The 19,988-nt window shown below is 39.2% G+C and overlaps 1 protein-coding gene across 5 annotated transcripts in view; it reads left to right on the top strand.

The window, feature by feature from the left end:
* The first annotated feature begins 4,431 nt into the window (after positions 1–4,431).
* Positions 4,432–19,988, top strand: part of CFAP91 (cilia and flagella associated protein 91) — an 80,075-nt gene continuing 64,518 nt past the window's right edge. For 3 of the 5 annotated variants that reach the window (XM_037158824.2, XM_037158825.2, XM_053663179.1), the window contains exons 1-5: positions 4,432–4,648; positions 9,091–9,167; positions 9,694–9,851; positions 11,102–11,182; positions 12,278–12,334. In XM_037158824.2, the coding sequence (XP_037014719.2) occupies positions 4,525–4,648; positions 9,091–9,167; positions 9,694–9,851; positions 11,102–11,182; positions 12,278–12,334 (497 nt within the window). In that variant the 5' untranslated portion in view covers positions 4,432–4,524. Of the gene's footprint in view, positions 4,649–4,934; positions 5,031–9,090; positions 9,168–9,693; positions 9,852–11,101; positions 11,183–12,277; positions 12,335–19,988 lie in introns of those variants that run through there. The other 2 variants (XM_037158826.2, XM_037158827.2) reach the window with 2 other exon arrangements.

The following is a 19,988-nucleotide window of genomic DNA, read 5'->3' on the forward strand; positions in this document are numbered from 1 at the left end:
CTAAGACATTCATAGAAGGTAGTAGAGGAGATTATCTTCATACCCAGTGGTGGGGAACAACGTATGTGACAACATTTCAAAAACACAAATTGCAAGTAAAAAAATTGATGGAGTTAATGTCATCAAAATAAAGAAGGAGGCCATTAGACTAATGTGGCTCTAACCAAAATCTAAGGGTATAAAAGCCTCCAGGTTACAAAATCAAAATGCTAAGGACAGCTAATCACAAACAGCCAACGAGGCTTTAAGCTGTAACCAGTCAAGAATTTTCTTACCTTTCTCTGCCTTTTCCATGTAAAAGCCTCTCCACAAGCTCCTGTCTGTGAAGTGTTCCTAACCACTTCTGGTTTGCTGCTGCTCTACTTGAATCAAATTTGGCTCAAGTAAACTCAAATTTTTTAATATGCCTTAGTTTATCTTTTAAAAAATATTAAAGACAAAGTTAACAAATAGATGACAGACTGGTAAAAGATGTGTGAAATATGTAAAGCCAACCAGGGATTAATGTCTAGAGTTAAGGAACTTATATAAAGTAACAATAACACAATAGACAAAACATTTTAAATTAATTTAATATGCCCTATGTAAAAACCTCAGGTCTGATTTTAACCAGTGATATTTTACCATTTTAAGCCTCTGGGGCCCTTTGCTTTTGCTGTAATTGCTAATTCAGTAGGCAACAAGAATTGAAATGCTGACTATAATGGGCTTTTTCTTAGCACAATGAATATGTTGCAGGATGTTACTGAATGGGGGTAATAGCTATGAATGGCATCGCGCAGTCATTCTGTGGATGGGATGACAGCCCTGGTACTATAACAAGCAACAACTAAGGAAATAGTTTATAAAAACCCTCCATGATAAAGGTATTCTGTGTTACTCCATGCCTAATTAATCTTAAAGTCTGCACACCTGGGATTAGTTAGGCAGGACTAGGCAGGTAAGGGCGGGTAGTTGAGGTTGGTAGAGAAGGAGTGAGACCCTATGCCAAGAGAGAAGAATTAGAAGGCTTGAATTCTCACTTGCCTGGTCAACAGGTTCAGTGGTAATTTTGTACAGTATTAATGTTTCTGCCTCTACAAAAAAAAATGTGTCCCAATTGAAATGCTGACTATAATGGGCTTTTTCTTAGCACAATGAATATGAATGATTGTGTCCCAATGTGTGGTGTACATCACTCTCTAGAGCTTTTCAAGAACTCTGAAAGGTCTGAAGTTTGACCCTCCTACTTGACTGCCACAGTTCCATGAGTTCTGGTAGAAGCAAGAAAACTGCTGGGTCAGGGATAAAAGATAATTTATTACTTGCAGCAGCAGCAGCAGCAGCAGCAGCAGCAGCAGCAGCAGCAGCCGCAGCAAAATATCAGCATTTTTGTACCAGTTCCCTGAACCCCAATTCCCACAACATGCTGTGGAGAAGGCTAGAGGACATCCGCTTACACATAGGGTTTCATTACAAGAAAGGAACAGTGTGCTTAGGAAACCCCGATCTTTAATGATGGGCAGTACGAATGCCTGCCCTTTGCTTAAAGCAGGACACTGTCTCAGACGTGTAAGGCTGTAAGTAAACCTGCTTTTTTTTCCTGGAGGGAGACACTATTGCTGTTGTCCCAGGTTGTCTCCTATACAAACAAAAGAACAAAAAGACAGTGACCCTGGCCACCATTTTTTTCTTTTTGTTTCTCTGCTTGTTTAAGAATGAGACAAACAGAAACATGAGAGACCCATGGAGAACCATCTCCCAACATGGCAAAGTATAACTTTCATTTCAATGAAACTTTATTATTAACTAGCATCCCTCTCTAATATCAAAGTTTCTTCTGCACTAGTAAAGCAAAAAACAGAACTTAATTTCATAAAGGTTGCATATTAGTCATTTTTTTTGCTGTGTAACAATATTACCACAAACCTAGAGGTAACATACCTTCATACATCTTAATACACCTTAATATATCTCACAGTTTCTATGGCTTAAGTGGCTCCTCTGATGAGGAGTTCGCAGGGTTGCAATCAAGGGTTGGGCTGAGACTGTGGTCTCATCTGAGATTCCACCGGGGAAGGATATCTCTCCCAGGTTGTTGGCAGGACTCAGTTTCTTGCAACTGTAGGACTGAGGGATTTGGTTTCTTGCTGGTTGTAGGGTACAGGTGGTGTTTAGCTCTGACAGGCTACCTGTAGTTCTTTCTCATGTCCAGTCCCCAATATGGCCACTGCTTTCTCAAAGCCAGCAGGGGAGAGAGTGAACAATGCCAGCAAGATGGGCACTATAGTCCATGTTACATAATCACGTAGTCACATATATCCCATCACGGTCGACATATTCTGTTGGTTAGTGTCTTCCAATGTGTTTATGGAGGGGGCTGGCTGGCTGCTAATTACTTCAGATAATTTATCTGACAGAGTGAAAAAAGTATTTTAGAGAAGGGGACATTTTAGCTGAGACTTCGAATGACGAGTCAGCAGTGAGAACATGAGGAGGCAGGATGAGGAACATTCTGGGAAGAGGAAATAGAACCTGGGAAATGTCGCTATACCTACAGACGGAAAAATATTATCATATTATTGAAACATTGTATTTTATTTGTTTCTGTATTTTCTCCATCATCCATTGAGCTATACAAAGTATCTTAAAATCTTCAGTACTTGTTTCATATAGACATCAAATTTGTTTAGTAAATGGGTGGATTTATTCATCAGGAATCATTTTATTAAGCTTTCATGTAGCAAGTACTTCAGAGATTCTGTGCTCTCAATGAACTCACAGTTGTGAAGAGCAGAGTTTCAAACAGTTACTAATCCATGGGGGTCAGTGCTATCGGTGCTACTGCAGCACTGAAGAAACAATGAAGCCTTGCTCTGGGGGATATGGGGAAACTACATAAAGGTGGCCAAGTTAGCAGTGAGTCTTGAAGGATACCTATTATTAGTTGGGTGGCATAAATAGGAAAAGGCATTTTAGGCAAAGGTATCAGCTTGAGCAACGATTTGGAGGTGACAAGATATATGGCTGGTTTGCAAAAACCCCAAGAAGTTTAGGAGTACAGAAAATAAAACCAAGACTATTTGTGGAAAGAACATCAGGCTAAGCTAAGAGTCTTATTCAAGAATGTCTGTGAATCACTTCAAAAGAACAAAGAAGCCAACTCCAAAGTGTGCCTCCAGGCTAATGGAATAATCTGAGCATCATAAAGAAAAAGGATGGTAATGGGTTAAAACATCAGATAAGTAAAAATGCATGCATTCATAATGATACCAAACAAACAAAACCTTATTGGTTAACCCTGGGGTTGCTGGGGCACTGGCTCATTTCTCTGAAATTTGGTAATAAAAGTGCAAGAACCCACCATTTCTCCAGTCTTTCCTCTAAGGTCCCTGTATTTTAGGATAACCAATAAGTTGATGAGAGAAAGTTGTTTTCATAAAAGAATACCAGCTAATAAAGAAAATTATTGAAAGTAGTAGAGTCACTGTTCTAGAATAATAGATTTAAGAGGCATACCAAAATGCAATGTGAACACTTTTTTAAAAATCCTTTGATCAGAACAAAACTTTGATTAAACCAACTATTACATTACATCTTGGTTGGACTCAACCAGGGAAATTTGGATACGAACTGAGTATTAGATGATATGAAAGAATTATTTTATTAGATGTGATGTTGTTGGTTAAGTTTTAAAAAATAAAGATGCAGATTAAGGGTAAAATAATGTCTGGGATTTGTTTTAAAATAGTCAAGCAAAAAGAGGGGAAGTGATAATGAAATCATTCTTGGCGATAGATACATAAGGGATCATTAAAAATGATCTGTTTAAAAATTTCTCATAATAAACAGTTTCGAGAAGCACTGCTATTGCCTACACCACGTGACCTTTAGTTGATTTAATGCCCAGAGGTAAGTGGTAATAGTGTGCCGTTAATTATGCAGCCTTTAAACGCTATTGACTGGGGCTAGAGCTCAATGCGCCAAACGCCAAGGACCAACGCTCGGGAGCTCTCAACTCGCACAGGCCCCACGGAAAGGGGATGTCCGAGATGAAAGCCCGACTATTCTAGAATGGCCTGAGATTTCCCAGGATTTCCTAAAGAGGCTACAGAGTGCAAATGTCTGCTGGATTTGCGCAGCAGCCTCTTCCCCAGCCTCCGGCCCCTGCAGCGTTGAACTGGGTGGGCGGCTGAAAGCCGGAGGCTCGGGCTCGGGAATGCAGTGGCAGGTTAGAGAGACCCGTGCCGACTCGCTCCCCGCCCTCCCCCTCTCTGCCCCGTCTCCGCCCGTTCCTGCCACTCAGCCCTCTCCGCTCCCAGTCCGCGCGTAAACGCCTGTGCCACCGCCCTCCTCACTCTCACCCCTGCGCTTCCCCTTCCTTTTGAGTCCCGCCCCCTCCCCTCGACAGCCCCGCCCCTACCGCGGCTCGCCCGGCCCCTCCGCCTAGAATGCCCGCCGAGGTTACCATAGCTACGATGCACACCGCCTTTAGGCCTACCTAGTCAGTCAGTCCCCTGCTCTCGGTGGGGAAGGGTCGGCACCATGAGCCAGGTAGTGACCATCCGAGAGCCTCAGGCCAAGCTGCAGGCGTCCAAAATGCGGTGCAAGGCGAATTCGGGGTCCGTGCACAAGGTCTCCTGCAGCCGAGCTTATGATTTCCTGTACGGTAAGGGTGGCCCCAGACCTCCCTCCTGACTTACCGACTCCTGGGCTAGGTGGGCCTCTAGCCGGTGGGGCGAAAGCCGAGCAACAGGACGAGTTCCGTGGCCGCGGTTGTCCTTCGTTGGGTGGACGCAGCTCCGAGCCCTGCAGGTGACAGCCGATGCGCTCCAGGGACCGCGTGAGGCCGCCAGACACTTAGCCACCCCCTTTTCATGATAATTTGTACAGCCCTAAGCGGCCTTCCTGGAAGTTTTAGTATCCAGAAAAGTATGCAATCATTTGCACACTTGGAGAGTCACGCAACATTTCCGCAGTTCAAACTGCGTAAAAACCCCCAACAACTTCCAGCTCCCAGTCTCTGGACACCTCCAAATTTGTCCTTCTCGGTAAAGTGCCAGTTTATCTCACCTTTGTTTTTAGTTTTCTCTTTAAACTTATTCTTCCCCATTAAAACATTGTTTATAAACTAGGTCCACTTTATTGGCCCAAAAGCCCCAATTTATTTTAATGCCCTGGTTGTCTGTTTTATGTCTGCCTCTTATACTGGACCTTAAGTCCCTTGCATTCTTTAAGTTCTTGTTCTAAACATTTTTTGTAGCCTTCTCAGTACCTGTTCCAGTGCTGGTGCATATGCTAGTTGCCTCATAGACGTTTATTAAATCACTGAGTTTGCCATTAATTTTGCCTGAGTAGTCCCAGGCTCTTCACCTGAACCTTATATTACTTTTACCCATGTCTTAACTCCTCTGGGATTCCCAGGGTCTCCTCTGGATGGGAATCCTATAAAGTACCCATTTCCTGGTATAGGGGCTATGTAATATTTACTTATATATTCTGGCCATTGGTTTTCTTTATGTGCCTTTGGCTTTATCTTATAAAATAAATCTAGTAAACTCCTCTAAACACATCACCATGTTTATTTCGCAGGTAATTTGGGAATAGAGATAGATATCTTCTATGAGTAAAGACAGGCAAAGAATTAAGCTCCTTGTTTCTTTGGTCCCTAAATGTAACTTTTTATTTTTGCAGAGACATTGCTAAAAGTTTCCACATCCACTCAGAACAGGTGACACAAAAGTTTGGATTGTTGTCGTAAAACAGGCTGTCGCACAGATACTTGTGGTTAGGAAGAAAATACGGCAAGCACAGGGAAGGTCAGAACTAAGGTGCCCTGCCCTTCTGCTCAATTTCTTGGACTCTGTGGTTTTTTCACCCTGTTAGGGTTAGCAGATTTAGCAAATAAAGATACAGGACACACTGTGAAATTTGAATTTGAGATAAATAATGAATACTGTTTTGATGTACATTTTTAGTCCCATGCAATATTGGGACACACTGGGTTGGCCAAAGAGTTTGTTTTTTTCCGTATGATGGCCCTAATAGTGTCTTTAACTTCATACGAAACAATTTTGTTAAATTGTATTGTGACAGCTGTCATAATAGCATGCATTAAGAAAGAACTCATCCAAACTGGTGAATTTTTGTATAGCCCTTTTAATATTGAAGATGGAAGAACATAAGCAACATTTTTGGCATACTATGCTTTATTATTTTAAGAAAGGTAAAAATGCAATTAAAATGAAAAAAAAAAGATTTGTGCAGTGTGTGGAGAAGGTGCTATGACTGATCAAATGTGTCAAAAGTGATTTGCGGCCCTGGCTGGCGTAGCTCAGTGGATTGAGCACGGGCCTGCGAACCAGAGTATCGCGGTTCGATTCCCAGTCAGGGCACATGCCTGGGTTGCAGGCCAGTTCCCAGCAGGGGACGCATGAGAGGCAACCACACATTGATGTTTCTCTCCCACTCTTTCTCCTTCCCTTCCCCTCTCTCAAAAAATAAATAAAGAAAATATTTTTTTTTAAAAAAAGTGATTTGCGAAGTTTCATGCCAGAGATTTCTCCATGGATGATGCTCCACAGTTGGGTGGGCCAGATGAAGTTGATAGTGATCAATTGAGACATTCATTGAGAGCAATCAACTTTATACCATGTGGGAGCCACACCTCAAAATACACAAAAAATATTGGGAAAAATTTTTTTTAAAAAAACTAAATAAAATTTTAAAAATAATGCTTTCTATACTTTATCTGGCAACTCCAACCCTGCTTCTTTCTGCCTATATGCTTCCTTCTTTCTTTTGACAGAAAGCCACTTGTGTACGGATTTCTTTTCCTATGACAGGGACTGGGATGGCACTCTAAGTGACTTCTATAGCCTAAAGCTCACCATCAATCGTGCAGAGTCTGTGTATATCTTAGCTGAAAATCGAAGAGAGAAATAGCGAGGTTGTTGGGTGAGGTGGGTGTGTGGGGGTCAATGATCCAAATATGAACACCTCTCCAGGCTCTTTCACCCTTCCCCTGCCCCCACCTCTCAAACTCACTGACCTTTCGGTGTAGTTTGTCTGTTCAAGGCTTTTGCTGTTCTAGGAAGTTTTGCTTGGACATCCTCACTACATGTAATTTTACTTTTCTGGTCACTGTAGTAATTCACATACCTTACATTTGTATAATATTTTACAATTAACATCATTCTTTTATAAATCCTAACTACTAATCATTTGTATATCATTATGCATTTCATTGTGTTGTTGGGTTTTTTTTGTAAATGCTGTGTATCAGGTACCTCCTTTGAAGTGTCTACTATGCTTTGTTACTTCCTTGAATCTGTACATTTGTTGATGGATTATTAGCTACAGTACTGCCCTGATAATTAAAGTCTTTTAAACATATGATATATTTTTCTTAGCTTCCAAAAGTATTTAAAAATATGTTCTGGGTTTATCATGAGCTCTTTCTCCTTTCTTTCCTTCCAAAATCTGCAATTTATAACATTTTCCTCTAAAAGTAGTCGTTATGTCTTGGGGTTTGAAACACTTCCTTTCACCATTACTTGGTTGTGACAACATTCTTGGCTTGTTAGAACTATTTCTACAACATGAGTAAATTGGCTGAGGGGCTCTCTCATGATTTCCATGGGAAAATTTCCCTCATAAAATTCACGGGTTTTTGATAATATTAGGCCTGGGAGCCAGAAGGATTAGAGTTCAGATCCTGACTGCCAGTCAGTAAGTTGCTAACTTCTTAAGTTTCAGTTTCCTCACCTATAAAATGGAGGCCTAGTACCTACCTCCCTGGGTTTTTGTGAAGATTAAGTAGAATATTACATATAAAGCACTTAATACTGTTTAGGAGTGGTACCTGAAGTGAACAAGTGATACCTGGTGACTGCTAATACTTGTATTACTTAGGCATCTTGGAGACTTTTCTACTGTTTTTTTTTTAGAATTTTTGTGAGTTTATTTGAGCCAAACTGACAACATACACTCAAGATCAAGATCTCAAATGCTCCCTCTCCTGCCTTTTGAGCATCATTATAATCACAGTTGTAGGGCGTGTTGCAGAATGTGTAGGCTCACAAATCATACAGTATTGTGTCGTTATCTGTTGTAGGTGGCGAGAATGTTTCTATAGATACCATGTCTTAAAACTCCTTTTGGTAATAACAGGAGAATAATAACAGTTATTATTTATTATTCAGACTCAGAGGATATGCAGCCTAAACTAATTTCAGATGAACAACACAATTGCAACCATACGCCTGGTATTATCCTTAAGTGACTTAAAACAAAAGTATGAATAGAAATTTCCCTTTATTCAATACTATTCTCAATATATCAATCTTTTGTTGAACTTTGGAGAAATAACTTAGTCCCCTCATTAACATACTTTTAAACTTAAGGAGTGATTTCTGAAGATAGCCAATCCTTTTCTTCTATCCTCACTGGAGGACACTTTTTTTTTCATTGCTTTCAGAGAGAGAGGAAGGGAGAGAGAAAGAAACATCAGTTGGTTGCCTCCTGTATGTGTCCAGAGTGGCCATTGAACCCGCAACCTTTTGGCTGCAGGACAACACTCCATCCAACTCATCCACACAGCCACGGCACCATAGCTGACTTTATTTATCTCTTATTAGAGAATGACATTTTCTTACTATGTTGACCCATTCCGAGATAACATTCTGTTAAGAGTTTGTATCTTCCCTGTGTATTGAATATGGGATGTAGTGCACAAATTTATTGTTTCTTTCACTTGCAAATGGACATAGTGTGTGTATACATGTTCTTTCCTCTTGGACTATTTCCTGGGCTTCCTCGCCCCAGAAACTGGCTTGTTCATAGAATAGAAGAAAGCATGTGAGTCATGGTGCCAGAGAAGATGTTAGGCCTTTCTTTGCATTCCAGTTTTATAAACTGACTTTGGAATGAACATCTAACAGACTCTCAATCGTGGCAGAGTAATAGGGCTTATGAGCTCCTGCAGAGTTAAGCAATATCTACATTTTCTAATTTGTTTTCCAGTTAAGAAATTGCATTGCTTTGGCATTGTTCTCAGCCTGGGACTAGATTTGTCCTATTCTTCATACTATCCTATTGTTTATTTTGTAGATCCATTGTTTATTGTGTCAAGTGAGAAAGACCACGCACAGGCAAATATGCAAGCATTCTTGAGTCGAAGCAGACTGGTAGGTCTAATTCATTCACTAAGGCAGCCTAATGAACCTGAACCACCTAGTGTGGCTAATGGCACTGATAAGATTGACTCATCAACAGATCTTCACTGGACTTTATATTCTCCAGATATTATTTTGCCATGATTACTAGGGGACAAAGGCATCTTGATACTTGTGACCCAATGTGAGGATTCACTTATTACCAATGAATAAAAGACTCATTACAACCTAATTTATTTCACTGGGAAAGTAATATATGTCTGTATGAAAAGCATTAAGGAAGTTCAGAAGTATATACAGTATGAAGTAAATTCTAACTCTCTACGGGGTTAGAATTATCCCCATAATTATTCATTGTCATTAGTTTATTGAGTATTCTTCCAGAGATATTTTACACATATACCAATAACCCTTCTTTCTATGCCATATACACTCTTTTGTGCCTTTTTAAAAAGTCGACAATATAAGTAAAATGCTTTAGAAAATCTGATGCTATAATTTTGCCCCCTTTCTCCCTGCCTCCCTGTGTTAACATTAGAGGAAAGTCCCCAGGTTTCGCGCCATGTTCAGTAACCTGATCCATTATCCAAGACATTCTCTGTATTGGAGCAAGGCAGACCCCGTCCCTCCATGTGTCAGTCGGGAGTGGAGGGGGCTTGAGGAGAAGCAGAGAGAAGCCCTCCAGCAACTTGCTGTGTAAGTATCCACTGGCTTCAGCCGCTACTCATATTTTTAATGAATGCATTTTTCTTATTAAAAATATTTGTTTATTTTGCTTTATTTTAAAATGTACAATTGTGATGCTCTACCTAGGCTAATACCCCAAATTCTCTCTCTCTTAACCTCTTTGACCAAAATGACTCTGACTCAGGAGCAATGCTTATAGGTTTATCGGTTAACAGATGTTCTCAGAAGGTTGGGGTCAATGTATATATTAAATAACAAATTGCCAGCAAAGGTGGAGGTGACTGAATTTGTTGTTTCTTTGCTCCATCTTAGAAATTGGAAGTAATTTTCTGATACGATCTAAATGTGTTGTGGAGCCTTGTGTCCAAAGCATCTTCAGAGACATGTTTCATGAATTCCTTATTGTTTTAATTATTTACAAGTTCATACCTACTAAGTGTTTTAAAATGTTACATTTAAAAGAGATCAACAGTTGTCTTTTAAAACTTTGTTAGTCTTATATGCTAGTAATTAAAAGTAGGCATTTTTTAAATTGTGGGATTTTTATAAACTGACTCTTGTTTTTCTTTTCATAAATTATTTATTTTAAAAAGAACTTTAAATTTTATTTTTTCAATTAGTTTATATTCCATATAATTTTGTATTCATTTTGGGTGCACATCATAGTGGTTAGACAATCACATACTTTACAGAGTGCTCCCCCTGATATTTCCAGTACTCATCTGGCACCATCCATAGTTATTACATTATTATTAACTATATTACCTGTACTGCACTTTACATCCCCGTGACTACTTTGTAACTTCCAATTTGTACTTCTTTTTTTTTTTTTAAAGATTTTATTTATTTATCTTTAGAGGGGAAGGGAAGGAGAGAGGGAGAGAAACATCAATATGCCTTCCTCTCTCCCCTCCCCTACCAGCCAGGGCCCCAATTTGTACTTCTTAATCCCTTCACCTTTTCCACCCAGTTCCCCAACCCCACTCCCCTCTGACAATCACCAGTCTCTTCTCCGTGTCTCTGCAAATTGACTCTTTCCTTCACTTGCACTTCCTCTTGGTGGCTCCAGGACTCCTGGCACAGGGAAGGTAACTCTGTCTGTTCTGAGCTGCTGGTCAGTCAGGTGTGTGTCACAGGAGACTTTGCTCTCAGTCTGAAATGCCCTGGTATCTCCTACTTTATGGACATAGAAATATTAAATACAAGTTATATTTGGAAATATTTTAGACTTCAATTAATGTTTTCCTACTTTATTTTAGCACTGACACTTCTTTTCAGATGTCTAAAGTTTATGAAGATCCTGATGTTACTGGAAAGAATCGCTACAAATATTTTGAAAGGTAAAAAGTAACTACTAATGAATAGGAGCCCTGATGTCATTAACGAACTTCTCTGTGATAATGACGGCAGCCATCATTTTCAAGGGCAGGCAGTGTGCCAGGCACCACTTTAAGTGCTTTAAATATATATACTTTTAATCTTTACAACAGAAATGTAGAATGGATATAGTATCCCCCTTACCAGTAAGGGAGCTGAAACCAAGAGAGGAGCAATAAAAGGCCCAAGGTCATATAAGTCAGCAAGTGGCAGAACTGGGATTCCAACTAAGACCCCATGCTTCATCGTTACTTAATTGCAAGTAAAAATGTATATTTGAGAACAAAATAAAGTAACCATGTGAAGTGAGATATAGTAGGGACAGCATGACAGTCATTGTGCAAGGAAAATTGTTAAAAATGAGCAAACAGATGACATTTGCTCTCTGTGTGAGTGTCGCCAAAACTACCATCATCAAAGATTTACTTTGATTCATTTGTGATTAATACTCATGAGGTAGTCCTCTGATTAAATTAAAATAAGATGAGGATTTTCCTGTAGGTCTTATCTGAATTTAAAAAATAGTATTAGTATGGTATCTACATAGGTTTCCTTGAGAAAGTAAATTTGTAATTCACATTATTATTTATGAGCATATTCCTCATAAAAATTTTACGATGCTGACTTTTTCAGAGAAGTGTGAAATTCTTAATCTAATATACTCAATCCCTAGGCTTTTGGGGGAACTTTTTAAGACTAAATTATTGGGAATATCAGAATGGCTCAGGGAACTGGAAAAGCTTCTGGGAGCCAGTGACTGGCTGTGCCGCGCAAAGCGCACCTCGTTTCCCTGCTCCAGGGAGAACACTGCAGTGATTGTTGGAAGAGCAGATTTACCAGCTCTGCCATGTGTCTGTCTCCTGAGTCTCCTGGCTAGACTGGCACATTTGCATTTTAAACAAGAATCGCCACACTCCCTAGTGATTTTGGGTATGTCAGAGATTTGAGGACTACTAAACACGTACGGGACGTTCAAGCTCACCGATGTTAAGTTGGGAGAAGGCCCGGAGGGTGCACAGTGCGAGAGTCCCACGTGTTTCTGTTTTCTTTCTCCCCAGGCCCTTCCTTCCGTTCTCTCAGCAGATACCACTCAATGTTGTGTTGGCATCAACCAAGTAAGTAACCATTATTTTAAAGCTTCTCTTTCTAGTTTATGTTACTTACTGATTGCTTTCATATTTGTTTCCAGAAGATAGTTTTTTTTTTTAAATAAACATTTTTCACAGTGTGGATCGCAACACATTAGATGTCATGAAATCTGCTAGTGGGTCATGACCAGCATTTTAAAAAATAAAATAGAATAGAAAATAACGAAAAGCATCAGCTGTATAAAGGGTAAGTTGTGTTTTATTTATAACTTTTGTTCTGGTGAGATAATATACATTTGTTTATATGTATATGATGGTTGATGTAAAATGTATTTCTTATTATGAATTATGGTAAAAAATAAAGTTGAAAAATGCTGTAAATATTCTTTTTTGCTTTCCTGAAATACACCTATTTGACAACAGTTCTTGAACATTTTATCAAGAAAGCTAACCTATCATGAAATATCTTTTGAATACTAGAATGCTAAGTTACACAAAGCAATGTGATATACAAAAAAAATAAAATGTGGTCTCTGTGCCACACGGGAGTGAAATGGGTGAGAGGAAATTAGCAGACAAGGGCCAAATCTGGAATTAATGTGCTGTTCTCCAGTTTTTTGTTTTAAGGCGAAGCAGTATGTTAGGGAAAATGCCCCATTAAAAACCTAATTTCTGCTGTACTCTTCCCTGTGTCAATGTAACGTAACATTTCTGTAAAAGAAAAAATCCAAGCTATAGTCATGAAATGATCAGGAAAAGAAGACTTTTTAGAGGTTGCAAATTTCTGAACAGAAATTTAGATAAGGCTTGGCTTTCAAACAAGGATTCGATTACCCCTAGCAATATAGAATCTGATGAATAGAATATATATTATAAAATGTCTTTAGTCTGCAAAGTGTCAGTTATGATCCCAATTCTCCTCTAATTGTTTAAGACTGTTTATGGACACCTTAGGCCCTTCCCAGATGGAGAGTAGATTCTCTGCTCTCCCCCTAGACCGAGCAACTTCGTGTGGTCTCAGTTTACCTGGGGATAGCTTCTGACTTGCTTTCTGTGAAATGCTTTGTATGAGCCAAATGTAATTTCAACTCCTTAACAGTTAGGGAGTATTTACATTCATACAGTCCTAAAATTGTTCATGTCCTTTTGGAGGCAACCTCAAGGCTGATGTGGCCCCTGGTGAAAATGAGTTTGACATCCCTGCTCTAGGTAGTCTTTTTCTTTTTTACAGTTATTTAAAGAATGAATGATAATAAACCAATATAAGCCAAAATAATTCACTTAATTTGCAAGCCACTAGAGGGCAGGGCCTGCATACGCCTGTCACCTGCCAGGATTTCCATTTAAATAAATGCTATAAGGCAACTAAAATTTTTTATTTTTTAATATATTTTTATTGATTATGCCATTACAGTTGTCCCATTTCCCCCCTTCATTCCCATCCACCCTGCACACCCCTTCCCCCACCATTCCCCCACTTTAGTTTATGTCCATGTGTCACAAGTTCTTTAGCTTCTATATTTCCCATACTATTTTTTGCCCTCCCCCTGTCTATTTTCTACCTGCTGTCTATGCTACTTATTCTCTGTACCTTCTCCCCCCTTCTCCTCCTCCCATTCCCCTGTTGCTTACCCTCCATGTGATCTCCATTTCTATGGTTCTGCTCCTGCTCTAGCCGTCTTCTTAGATTGCTTTTGTTTTAGGTGTGCTTGTTAATAACTCTAAGTTTGCTATCCTTTCACTGCTCATATTTTTTATCTTCTTAGATAAGTCCCTTTAACATTTTATATATTAAGGGCTTGGTGATGATGAACTCTTTTAATGTGACCTTATCTGAGAAGTACTTTATCTGCCCTTCTATTCTAAATGAGAGCTTTGCTGGATAGAGCAATCTTGGATGTAGGTCTTTGGATTTCATGAGTTGGAATACTTCTTTCCAGTCCCTTCTTGCCTGTAAGGTCTCTTTCGAGAAATCAGCTGACAGTCTGATGGGAACTCCTTTGTAGGTGACTGTCCCCTTAGCTCTTGCTGCTTCTAGGATTCTCTCCTTCATTTTAATCTTGGCTAATGTAATTATGATGTGCCTTGGTGTGTTCCTTCTTGGGTCCAACTTCTTTGGGACTCTCTGAGCTTCTTGGATTTCCTGGAAGTCTATTTCCTTTGCCAGATTGAGGAAGTTCTCCTTTATTATTTGTTCAAATAACTTTTCCACTTGTTGCTGTTCCTCTTCCCCTTCTGGTACCCCTATAATTTGGATGTTGGAACGTTTAAAGATGTCCTGGAGGTTCCTAAGCCTCTCCTCATTTTTTTGGATTGTTTCTTTATTCTTTTCTGTTTGGCCATTATTTTCTTTCTTCTGGTCCACTCCCTTGATTTGAGGCCCAGTTTCCTTCTCATTAGTATTGGTTTCCTATGCAATTCCCTTCATTTCACTAGTTTAGCCTTCATTTGTTCCTCTAATTTGTGACTAAAATCAACCAGTTTTGTGAGCATCCTGATCACTAGTATTTTGAACTGTGCATCTGATAGGTTGGCTATTTCTTTGTCACTTAGAAGTATTGGCTCTGGGGCTTTGAGCTGTTATTCTGCTTGAGCCATATGTTTTGGTCTGTTCACACCTGTTATGTATGAGGGGCGGAGGCATATGTGCTCACCAGGGCGGGTCTACCCAGTTTCTGGGTTGTGACTGGGGATGGAGTCAGAGAGAGAGCAATGGCGTTTGTTCCACTCTCTCTTGGATTTTGGTTCACTCTGCTGCTTCCCACAAGCAAATTGGGCCCTTCTGGTTCTGGGTTCCCGGTGCGTAAGCTTGTGTACATTCTAGGACCCTGTGGGTCTCCCCAAGGAACTCTCCTGTGAGGCTGGGAACCTCTCCCAGCACCTCAACCCCTGAAAGTTTTTCCAATTGGTACTTATAGGCTGTATTTCACATTGCTGGGGCCCTGGGTTGTACGGTCTGTCTCACTGACCATTTTTTTACCTGCCTGGTTTATCTGCATACACAAATGTGTGTCCATGGTCAGCCAATTGCCCCATGCACCTTACTGGGTTTTCTGGTTTTCTCCCCACACTTCTGTCTGCCAATCACCTCCTCTTCCTGCCGCGACCCCTCTCTGCTAGCCTCTGATTCTGCCCCTCTTACTGGTCTGGATGAATGGTTCATTGTTGTTGGACTTCGGTACAGTTCAATTTTCTGTCTGTTTTGGTTGTGTTTTTGTTTCTAAATCTTTGCTGTCCTTAAATTTGGTTGTGCGAGAAGGTACAGTATTTCTACCTAGGCTTCCATCTTGGCTGAAAGTCCAAAATTCTTTTTTTTTAAAACTATTTTATTGTTGCTCAATTGCAGTTGTCTGTATTTTCTCCTACCCCTTCCCCCACCCTTTCTAAATGCACCCCTTTCCCTTGCTTCCAGCCTCCCCCTTGGTTTTGTCCATGTGTCCTTTATAGCAGTTCCTAAAAACCTTTCCCCCATTGTCCCCTCCCCCACCCCTCTGGCTATTGTTAGATTATTCTTAATTTCAATGTCTCACATAATATTTTGTTTGCTTTTTTTGTTGTTGATTATGTTCCAGTTAAAGGTGAGATCATATGGTATTTGTCCCTCACTGCCTGGCTTATTTCACTTAACATAATGCTCTCTAGTCCTATTTATGCTATCACAAAGGGCAAGAGCTCCTTCATTCTCTCTGCTGTGTAGTATTCCATTGTGTAAATGTACCACAGATTTTTGATCCACTCATTTACTGATGGGCACTTAGGTTATTTCTAGCACTGGGCTATTGTAGATTGTGTTGCTATGAACTTGGGGTACATAGGTTCTTTTAGATAGATGTTTCAGGATTCTTAGGATATAATCCCAGCAGTGGAACTGCTGGGTCAAAAGGCAGTTCCATTTTTGGTTTTCTGAGGAAATTCCAGACTGTTTTCCACAGTGTCTGCACCAGTCTGCATTCCCACCAACAGTGCATTAGGGTCCCCTTTTCTCCACATCCTCTTCATCACTTGTTTGTTAATTTGTTTAGGATGTCCATTTTGACCAGTTTGAGGTGGTATCTCATTGTGGTTTTAATTTGCATCTCTCTCAGGGCCAGTGACGCTGGGCATCCTTTCATATGTCTCTGGGCTCTTTGTATGTCTTCCTTGGAGAAGTGTCTATTCAGGTCTTTTGCCCATTTTTAAAATGGGTTTTTTATCTTCCTGGAGTAGAATAATGTGAGTTCCTTATATATTTTGGAGATCAAACCCTTGTCTGAGGTGTCATTGGCAAATATGTTTTCCCATATAGTTGGTTCTCTTCGTTTTAATGCTGTTTTCTTTGGCCATGCAGAAGCTTTTTAATTTGATGAGGTCCCATCTGTTTATTCTTCCCTTTATGTCCCTTCCTCTAGGGGACATATCACTGAAGATGTTGCTGTGTGGAATATCTGAGATTTTCCTGCCAATGTTTTCTTCTAGGACTTTTATGGTGTCACAACTTATATCCACCTTGAATTTATTTTTGTGTATGGTGTAAGTTGCTGATTAAGTTTCATTTTTTTGCATGTAGCTGTCCAGATCTCCCAACACCATTTGTTGAAGAGGCTATTTTTACTCCATTTTATGTTCCTTCCCCCTTTGTCAAATATTAATTGACCATAGACACTTGGGTTTATTTCTGGGCTCTCTGTTCTGTTCCATTGGTCTATGTGTCTGTTCTTATGCCAATACCAGACTGTTTTGATTACAGTGGACTTGTAATACAGTTTGGTATCAGGTATTGTGATCCCTCCTGCTTTGTTCTTCTCTCTCAAAATTGCTGCAGCTATTTGGGGTCATTTATGGTTCCATATACATTTCTGAATGTTTGTTCTATATCTGTAAAATATATCATTGGTACTTTAATAGGGATTGCACTGAACCTATAAATTGCTTTGGATAGTACGGACATTTTGATGATGTTAATTCTTCTAACCCATGAACACAGGAGGTGCTTCCATTTGTTTGTGTCTTCCTTAATTTCTTTCTTCAGTGTTGTGTAGTTTTCTGAGTACAGGTCTTTAGCCTCCATGGACAGGTTTATTCCTAGGTACTTTATTTATCTTGTTGCTATATCAAATTAGATTTTTTTCCTGATTTCTTTTTCTGATATTTCATTGTTGGTGTACAAAAATGCCTTTGATTTCTGAATATTGACTTTGTATCTCATTGTTTTGCCAAATTCATTTATTAGGTTGAGTAGTTTTTAGGTGGAGTCTATAGGATTTTCTTTGTATACTATCATGTCATGAGTAAACAAGGACAATTTTACTTCCTCCTTTCATATTTGGATGCCTTTCCTTTCTTTTTCTTATCTGATTGTTGTGGCTAGGACTTCCAGTACTATGTTGAGTAGGAGTGGTAAAAGCAGGCATCCTTGTCTTGTTTCTGATCTTAGTGGGAAAGCTCTAATTTTTTGCCTGTTGAGTATGATGTTGGCTGTAGGTCTCTCATATATGGCCTTTATTATGTTGAGGAATGCTCCCTCTGTTCCTACTTTGCTAAGTGTTTTTATCAAAAATGGGTGCTGTACCTTATTAAATTCTTTTTCTGTATCTATTGACATGATCATCTGATTTTTGTCTTTCCTTTTGTTTATGTGATGTATTATATTTGTTGATTTGCAAATATTGTACCATCATTGCTTCCCTGGGATGACTCTCACTTGATCATGGTGTATGATCTTTTTAACATATTGCTAGATGCAGTTTGCCAATATTTTGTTGAGGATTTTAGCGTCTATAGTCATCAGTAATATTGGCTGAAGTTTTCTTCCTTTGTTTTATCTTTATCTGTTTTGGGGATTAGGATGGTGCTCACTTCATAAAAAGTGTTTGGGAGTCCTCCATCATTTTGGATTTTTTGGAATAGTCTGTGAAGAATAGGGGTTAGCTCTTCCTTAAATGCTTTGTAAAATTCTCCTGTGAAACTGTCTGGTCCAGGGCTTTTGTCTGTCAGAGGCTTTTTGATTACTGCTTCAATTTTATCAGCTATTATTGGTCTGCTCAGGCTTTCTGCTTCTTATTCATTGAGTTTTGGGAGATTATATTTTTCTAGAAACCTGTGCATTTTACCTGGGTTTTCAAATGTCTTGGCATATCGTTCTTTGTAGTAATTTCTTGCAATCCTTTGTATTTCTGTGGTATCAGTTGTAATCTCTCCTCTTTCATTTCTGATTGTGTTTATTTGGATTCTATTTTTTTCTTGATGAGTCTGCTTAAAGGCTTGTTGATTTTGTTTATCTTTTCAGAGAACCAGCTCCTGGATTCATCAATCCTTAGAATTGTGCTTTTAGTCTCTATGTCATTTAATTCTGCTCTGATCTTGGTTATTCCTTCCTTCTACTTGGTCTGGACCATCCTTGTTTTTTTTCCTCCAGTTCTTGTAGATGTAGGGTTAGGTTGTTTATTTGAAATGTTTCTATCTTTTTTAGGTAGTCTTCTATCACTATGACCTTCCCTCTTAGGATTGCCTTCTCTGTGCCCCATAAGTTTTAGATTGTTGTGAGTTTATTTTCATTTGTTTCCAGAAACTTTTTAATTTTGTCTCTAATCTCATTCTTCATCTATTCACTGTTTAATAGCATGCTATTCAGTCTCCATGAGCTTTGGGGGGGTTGAGTGTTTGGGGTTTTTTTCCTTGAGGTTAGTTTCTAGTTTTCAGTCCCTTGTGGTTGGAGAAAACGCTTGATATGATTTCAGTTTTCTTGAATATTTTGAGGCTTGTTTTGTGTCCTGTCATGTGGTCTATCTTTGATAATGTTTTATGTGCATTTGAAAAGAATGTGTATTTTGCTTCTTTGGGATGAAAGGCTCTGTATATATCAGTTAAGTCCATTTGGTCTAGGGCATTTTTCAGTGCTACACTGTGTTGATATTTTGTTTGGAAGGTCTGTCCATTTTTGACAGTGAGGTGTTAAAATCCCCTACAATAATTGTGTTGCTGTCAATATCTTTCTTGAAGTCTTCTAAGATTTTCTTTATGTATTTGGGTGCTCCTATGTAGGGTGCATATATGTTTACAATGTTTTCATCTTCTTGGTGAATTCTTCCCTTGAGTATTAGGAAGTGACCTTCTGGGTTTCTTTTTTTGCCTTTTGTTTTGAAGTCTATTTTGTCTGATATGAGTATTGCTACCCTGGCTTTTTTTCCTGTCCATTTGCTTGGAATATTTGTTTCCAGTCCTGTGCTTTCAGTCTGTGTAGGTCTTTTTTTCTGAGGTGGGTCTCTTGTAGGCAGCTTATGTGTGGGTCATGTTTTCTTATCCATTCAGCTATTTTATGCCTTTTGATTGGGGCATTTAATCCATTTACATTTAAAGTTATTATTGCTAGGTACTTATTCATTGCTATTTTTTGGTACCTGTGTTCCTCTCTCTCTCTCATTGTTTTTCTTCCTGTTCTTAAAGCAGACCCTTCAGCCTTTCTTGCAGAGCTGGTTTGGATGAGGTATAATTCTTTGAGGCTTCTTTTGTCTGGGAAGCTCCTTATGTGGCCTTCAATTTTAATTGAGAGCTTTGCTGGGTAAAGTCCTCTGACTTTCATTACTTGGAATATTTCTAGGCAGTTAAAATTCTTGCCAACTCTTATATGTAATTTTAAATTGAATTTATTGGGGTGACATTGGTTAATAAAATTATATAGGTTTCAGGCATACAATTCCATAAT

This window comes from Artibeus jamaicensis, unplaced genomic scaffold (genome assembly GCF_021234435.1).
Source record: "Artibeus jamaicensis isolate MK-2021 breed Jamaican fruit bat unplaced genomic scaffold, CSHL_Jam_final contig_3126, whole genome shotgun sequence".
NCBI classification, from domain to species: domain Eukaryota; kingdom Metazoa; phylum Chordata; class Mammalia; order Chiroptera; family Phyllostomidae; genus Artibeus; species Artibeus jamaicensis.